Source organism: Egretta garzetta, unplaced genomic scaffold (assembly GCF_000687185.1).
Source record: "Egretta garzetta isolate BGI_Z169 unplaced genomic scaffold, ASM68718v1 scaffold128, whole genome shotgun sequence".
NCBI lineage: Eukaryota > Metazoa > Chordata > Aves > Pelecaniformes > Ardeidae > Egretta > Egretta garzetta.
This window is the reverse complement of record NW_009260591.1, coordinates 8,225-15,647: the sequence shown is the minus strand read 5'-3', so window position 1 is coordinate 15,647 and position 7,423 is coordinate 8,225. Positions and strand designations below refer to the sequence as shown.

The 7,423-nt window shown below is 52.8% G+C and overlaps 2 protein-coding genes across 2 annotated transcripts; both read left to right on the top strand.

Annotated features, from left to right (window-relative positions):
- Positions 1-1,199: 1,199 nt before the first annotated feature.
- On the top strand, positions 1,200-2,186 carry LOC104131461 (olfactory receptor 14J1). The gene has a single exon (XM_009644625.2). It carries the CDS (start codon positions 1,215-1,217, stop codon positions 2,184-2,186), a length of 972 nt encoding a protein of 323 aa, XP_009642920.1. The 5' UTR covers positions 1,200-1,214.
- A 1,715-nt stretch (positions 2,187-3,901) lies between these two features.
- On the top strand, positions 3,902-4,420 carry LOC118452880 (olfactory receptor 14J1-like; the record flags this gene model as incomplete). Its single annotated transcript, XM_035900174.1, has 1 exon — positions 3,902-4,420. A coding segment is annotated over exon 1 (519 nt), but the record flags the coding sequence as incomplete, so codon positions are not given.
- Positions 4,421-7,423: the final 3,003 nt, after the last annotated feature.

Sequence of the window (7,423 nt, the reverse complement as noted above, 5' to 3'; positions counted from 1 at the left end):
CTGCCCGGCAATGGTGGTGCCTGGGAGGTGGCGTGCAGAGCTGGGGCAGGGTAACGCTGCCTGAGGGCCTGCCTGCCTCTGCCCTGGCCTCTTTCCACCCACTGGATATTTGCTTGTTCCTTCACTGCTATGTGTTATTGCTATTGTTATTTCATTCTTGCTACTGGGTTCTCTGGGGAAGTGGAATTTCAGCTTCAGAGTCACAGACTGATCTTGTGGGTCCCCCCATGCAAGTGTGTCCATAGGAACACGTATGTCAGGTTTCCTCTATGGCAATGGAGCCTGTAAGGCTAGAAAATAAGTTCATTTTCCCTTAACCAGATGCAAGCCTTTGAGAATGTGGCTATCACCCTGAGGTGTCCTCCCAAGCTGTCAGCTGCCTTCCACAACAAAAACCTGTCCAATAGCACCTTTACATAATCTGAAAGGCCCGTGGAGAAGTGTAGAGATGCAGGAACTGATAGAAAAGGGAAAAGGAGTCATGTGTGTCCTGGGCTAAAAGTAGGGTGCTGAGACCTTGAGGAAGGGTGAGGCATTTAGTGGTCTGCACCGCATGCCTCTGCTCTCAAGAGTGTCTGACTGCTTTTCAGGGTAACAGAGAAAGTTTCTTACCCTTCATCTCTGAAAGGTGCAAGGCAGGGACACCTGGAAAGAAGTCAGAGGGACAGACCAGCTGCCCTCACTCTGCACTAAGCCACAGGCCATCCTTTTCCTCACAGGACTCTCTCTGTTCTCCCTGAGTACACCAGAAATGCTGAGGGTTTCTGACATCCAAGAAAAAATCCCATGTAAGATGGGGGGAGCTTTAAAAACACCAAACTTCTCCAACTGTCTGCTGGCATCCTCATTCCTTAGCACGGAGTGTTTAGATGCTGACAGGACCTCCTGCAGTAGGAATGGATTGATCTGACAAAATCAAACACCAGGACTGGCCCCTGCCCCTACTGTTCCCATGAGCTCACTGCTGCAGAGCAGGGTCGGCTCCTCAGCAGACAGCGGGCCGAGGCCCTGCTCCTCATGGCACGCTCGGCCAGCACAAGCTAGAGCTGTAGACACAGAGATAAAGGAAGGTCTCCTGGAAAGGGAATGGAAGGGGAGTGGGTGTAGCAGAGTGAATGTATAGGAGAAAGGCTTTGATTTTCCTCAGGGACCACTCTCCTAAAACTTCATTGTCTCTTTCTCTAGCAATAGGACCCCATGCCGAGAGGCAGCACATGTCCAACAGCAGCTCTATCACCCACTTCCTCCTCCTGGCATTCGTGGAGACACGGGAGCTGCAGCTCTTGCACTTCTGGCTCTTCCTGGGCGTCTACCTGGCTGCCCTCCTGGGAAACAGCCTCATCATCACCGCCATAGCCTGCGACCACCGCCTCCACACCCCCATGTACTTCTTCCTCCTCAATCTCTCCCTCCTTGACATGGCCTCCATCTCCACCACTGTCCCTAAATCCATGGCTAATTCCCTCTGGGACACCAGGGCAATTTCCTATGTAGGATGTGCTGCCCAGCTATTTATGTTTGCCTTCTTGGTAGCAGCAGAGTATTGTCTTCTCACCATCATGGCCTATGACCGCTACGTTGCCATCTGCAAACCCCTGCGCTACAGGACCCTCCTGGGCAGCAGAGCTTGTGTCCATGTGACAGCAGCTGCCTGGGGCAGCGGCTTTCTCAATGCTCTCCTGCAGACGGCCAATACATTTTCCCTACCCCTCTGCAAGGGCAATGCTGTAGAGCAGTTCTTCTGTGAAATCCCTCAGATCCTCAAGCTCTACTGCTCAGAATCAGACTATCTCAGGGAAGCTGGGCTTCTTGTACTTAGTTTTTGTTTAGCAGTTGGTTGTTTTGTGTTCATTGTGCTGTCCTATGTGCAGATCTTCAGGGCCGTGCTGAGGATCCCCTCTCAGCGGGGACGACACAAAGCCTTTTCCATGTGCCTCCCTCACCTGGCCGTGGTCTCCCTGTTTCTCAGCACTGGCATGTTTGCCTACCTGAAGCCCCCCTCCATCTCATCCCCATCCATGGATCTGGTGCTGGCTGTTCTGTACTCAGTAGTGCCTCCAGCAGTGAACCCCTTCATCTACAGCATGAGGAACCAGGAGCTCAAAGATGCACTCAGGAAGCTGATTCCATCGGTAGTATTTCAGCAGCAGTTAGCTCCCCATTTGTCTTCAACAAGTGGTTTCTAGTGAATCTCAGGAACCTCCTGTGCTTTGGGAACTTTATTGGTGAAAATTCTGCTTCCCCAGGAATGTCTGCATGCACTCCATGTCTCCACAAGCATGAACCCAGTCTGTCTGACCCAGAGGACTTTGCACATGTGTCTGGTCTGATGGCACAGCTGGCCTCCCCGTCACATCTCTGTAATAAAAGGAAGTTTCCTCAGTGCCACTGTCTCGAAGATGGGTCTTCTTCCAAAGCTGAGGTCAGGAACAGGCTGAAGAAATTGCCCCCTCTATTGCCGTGCTGCTGTGCTTGGGTTCTCCATGGGCTGAGGGGAGGAGGGCATGGGGCGATGTGTTAGGGAATGGGACTGGACTGAGCTTTCACTGGTGCTCTCCCTGTTTGGCCACTTCCAGCACTGGCTGCTCTGCACGGGCGCCTCTCCCCAGGCTTATGGGTGAGTTTGCCTGCCAGATCATTTCCCTCCTGCTGCTGGGCTCAGTGCCTGCACTCAGGGAATTCCCAGCCCTGCTTGACCTCTCTTCTTGTCCAGACCCTTGCAGACCCCAAGCAGGGATGTCTGCAAAACCCCACATGGGATGTGGATAGGGCTGGGTAGGTTCCAGGACTTGGTGGAGGCTGTCTGAAGTAGGAGGAACAAAAGGAGGACAGGGTACTAGGGGATGCCATGGAGATCATGCAAGAGAAACTTCCACACACTGAATACACCCTTTGCCATGCTGTGTCTGCACAGTGGGTCCATGGGACCATGTGTGGGACAGCAGAGCTGGGCCGGCACAGGACAGGGCACTGCCAGGGGCACAAAACAGCTGCCAGGGGTTGACCACCTGGAGTTGGTGGCTGCAAGAAAAGTCAAGAGCAAAGAGCTTCAGTTGTTGTGTTATATCTTAAACCTGAAGAAGGGAAATGCGACTGGAGTGAGCTTTCACTGGTGCTCTCCCTGTTTGGCTACTTCTAGCACTTGCTGCTCCCCACAGGTTTATGGGTGAGTTTTCTGCATGGCCATTCGCCTCCTGCTGCTGGGCTCAGTGCCTGCACTCGGGGAATGCCCAGCCCTGCTCGACCTCACTCTTTGTCCAGACTCTGGCAGACCCCCAAGCAGGGATGTCTGCAAAACCCCACATGGGATATGGATAGGGCTGGGTAGGTTCCAGGACTTGGTGGAGGCTGTCTGAAGTAGGAGGAACCAAAGGAGGACAGGGCACTAGGGGATGTCATGGAGATCATGCAAGAGAAACTGTTCCTCACACCAAACACACTATTGCCAAGCTGTGTCTGCACAGTGGGTCCATGGGACCATGTGTGGGACAGCAGGGATGGGCCAGCACAGGACAGGGCACTGCCAGGGGCATGAAGCAGCTGCCAGGGGGTAACCACCTGGAGCTGGTGCTCCATCACCCAGTCCCTCCTCCTAGCATTTGCAGACACAAGGGAGCTGCAGCTCTTGCACTTCTGGCTCTTCCTGGCCATCTACCTGGCTGCCCTCCTGGGAAACAGCCTCATCATCACCGCCATAGCCTGCGTCCACCGCCTCCACACCCCCATGTACTTCTTCCTCCTCAATCTCTCCCTCCTTGACATGGCCTCCATCTCCACCACTGTCCCTAAATCCATGGCTAATTCCCTCTGGGACACCAGGGCAATTTCCTATGTAGGATGTGCTGCCCAGCTATTTATGTTTGCCTTCTTGGTAGCAGCAGAGTATTGTCTTCTCACCATCATGGCCTATGACCGCTACGTTGCCATCTGCAAACCCCTGCGCTACAGGACCCTCCTGGGCAGCAGAGCTTGTGTCCATGTGACAGCAGCTGCCTGGGGCAGCGGCTTTCTCAATGCTCTCCTGCAGACGGCCAATACATTTTCCCTACCCCTCTGCAAGGGCAATGCTGTAGAGCAGTTCTTCTGTGAAATCCCTCAGATCCTCAAGCTCTACTGCTCAGAATCAGACTATCTCAGGGAAGCTGGGCTTCTTGTACTTAGTTTTTGTTTAGCAGTTGGTTGTTTTGTGTTCATTGTGCTGTCCTATGTGCAGATCTTCAGGGCCGTGCTGAGGATCCCCTCTCAGCGGGGACGACACAAAGCCTTTTCCATGTGCCTCCCTCACCTGGCCGTGGTCTCCCTGTTTCTCAGCACTGGCATGTTTGCCTACCTGAAGCCCCCCTCCATCTCATCCCCATCCATGGATCTGGTGCTGGCTGTTCTGTACTCAGTAGTGCCTCCAGCAGTGAACCCCTTCATCTACAGCATGAGGAACCAGGAGCTCAAAGATGCACTCAGGAAGCTGATTCCATCGGTAGTATTTCAGCAGCAGTTAGCTCCCCATTTGTCTTCAACAAGTGGTTTCTAGTGAATCTCAGGAACCTCCTGTGCTTTGGGAACTTTATTGGTGAAAATTCTGCTTCCCCAGGAATGTCTGCATGCACTCCATGTCTCCACAAGCATGAACCCAGTCTGTCTGACCCAGAGGACTTTGCACATGTGTCTGGTCTGATGGCACAGCTGGCCTCCCCGTCACATCTCTGTAATAAAAGGAAGTTTCCTCAGTGCCACTGTCTCGAAGATGGGTCTTCTTCCAAAGCTGAGGTCAGGAACAGGCTGAAGAAATTGCCCCCTCTATTGCCGTGCTGCTGTGCTTGGGTTCTCCATGGGCTGAGGGGAGGAGGGCATGGGGCGATGTGTTAGGGAATGGGACTGGACTGAGCTTTCACTGGTGCTCTCCCTGTTTGGCCACTTCCAGCACTGGCTGCTCTCCACAGGCTTATAGGTGAGTTTGCCTGCCAGATCATTTCCCTCCTGCTGCTGGGCTCAGTGCCTGCACTCAGGGAATTCCCAGCCCTGCTTGACCTCTCTTCTTGTCCAGACCCTTGCAGACCCCAAGCAGGGATGTCTGCAAAACCCCACATGGGATGTGGATAGGGCTGGGTAGGTTCCAGGACTTGGTGGAGGCTGTCTGAAGTAGGAGGAACAAAAGGAGGACAGGGTACTAGGGGATGCCATGGAGATCATGCAAGAGAAACTTCCACACACTGAATACACCCTTTGCCATGCTGTGTCTGCACAGTGGGTCCATGGGACCATGTGTGGGACAGCAGAGCTGGGCCGGCACAGGACAGGGCACTGCCAGGGGCACAAAACAGCTGCCAGGGGTTGACCACCTGGAGTTGTGGCTGCAAGGAAAAGTCAAGAGCAAAGAGCTTCAGTTGTTGTGTTATATCTTAAACCTGAAGAAGGGAAATGCGACTGGAGTGAGCTTTCACTGGTGCTCTCCCTGTTTGGCTACTTCTAGCACTTGCTGCTCCCCACAGGTTTATGGGTGAGTTTTCTGCATGGCCATTCGCCTCCTGCTGCTGGGCTCAGTGCCTGCACTCGGGGAATGCCCAGCCCTGCTCGACCTCACTCTTTGTCCAGACCCTGGCAGACCCACGAGCAGGGATGTCTGCAAAACCCCACATGGGATATGGATAGGGCTGGGTAGGTTCCAGGACTTGGTGGAGGCTGTCTGAAGTAGGAGGAACCAAAGGAGGACAGGGCACTAGGGGATGTCATGGAGATCATGCAAGAGAAACTGTTCCTCACACCAAACACACTCTTGCCAAGCTGTGTCTCCACAGTGGGTCCATGGGACCATGTGTGGGACAGCAGGGATGGGCCAGCACAGGACAGGGCACTGCCAGGGGCATGAAGCAGCTGCCAGGGGGTAACCACCTGGAGCTGGTGGCTGCAAGAAAAGTCAAGAGCAAAGAGAAGAGCTTCAATTTCTGGGTTAGAGCCTGAGGCTGAAGAAGGGAAATGCAGGGCTGCTACTGAAAGAGGGCAGTGATCTGGTAAACAGGAGACACCAATGGGGCTGTGTCCTTGTTTCTGCTGGGATAGAATTAATTCTCTTCCTGGTGACTGGTGCAGTGCTGTTCTGGAGATTCTGTATGAGAGTAACATTGGTAATAAACTGATGTTTTAGTGGTTGCTGAGCTGGGCTTACACCAGTCAAGGACTTTTTCAGCTTCCCCTGCTCTGACAGGGGCACGGGAAGCTGGGAGGAGGCACAGCCAGGACAGCTGATGCCAACTGGCCCAAGGGCTATTCCAGACCATGTGATGTCATGCTCGAGGGTACTCGGCTGGGGAGGAGTGATCGCTGCTCTGGGTGGGCTGGGCATCAGTTAACAGGTAGTGAGCAATTGCATTGTTCATCACCTGTTTTGTATATTCTGTATATATTTTCTTCTCTACTGTTTTATTAAACTTTCTTGATCTCAATCCACAGGTTTTATATTTTTTTTTCTGATTGACTCTCCCCATCTCTCTGAGGGAGAGTGGGGAATGAGCAAGCTGCTGTGTGGTGTTCAGCTGCCTCCCGAGGTAAACCACAACATGTGATTATGACAGAACAGCCGAGAAAATATCAAAAAACTTAATTTAATCAAAAATTAATTTAATGCATTGCTAATCAATAGTCAGAATAAGATAATAAGAATTAAGAACAATCTTAAAACACCTCCCCCACACCCCTCCCTTCTTGCCAGGCTCAAATTCACTCCCAATTCTCTCTACCTCCTCTCCCCAAGTGTCACAGGGGGACAGGAATGGGGGCTGCACTCAGTTCATCAGACATTGTTTCTGCTGCTCCTTCTTCCTCAGGGGGAGGACTCCTCACACTCTTCCTCTCCTGCAGCCTGGGGTCCCTCCCGCGACAGGCAGTCCTCCAACATGAGGCTGCAGTTCTTCACGATTTGCTCCAGCATGGGTCCTTTCCACAGGTGTGGTCCTACAGGAGCAGACTGCTCCAGCATGGGTCCCCCACAGAGTCTCAGGTCCTACCATGAAAATATGCTCCAGCGTGGGCTCCATCTTCACAGGATGACAGGTCGTACAAGGAATCTGCTCTAGTGCAGGATCTCCATGATGTCTCAGCCTCCTTTGGGCACATCCTCTTCCTCGAGTGTGGGTTCCTTCCTGGGTTGCAGGTGGAGATCTGCTCCCCACTGGGCCTCCCTGGGCTGCAGGGGGACAGCTGCCTCACCATGGTGTCGTGATTTACCCCGGCTGGCACCTAAGCACCACGCAGCCGCTCTCTCACTCCTCCCCTCCCTCAGTGGGATGGGGGAGAGAATCGGGAAGGAAAAAAAAGGTTAGAGCCGAGGGCTGAGATAAAGACAGTTTAATAAGAGAAAATAATAATAATAGTAATAATGAGAATGGTAACAGAATATACAAAATGAATGATGCACAATGCAATTGCTCAC

Bases quoted from the DNA above. Each gene is read 5' to 3' on its own strand.
- LOC104131461 (XM_009644625.2), top strand. From the start codon at position 1,215: ATGTCCAACAGCAGCTCTATCACCCACTTCCTCCTCCTGGCATTCGTG.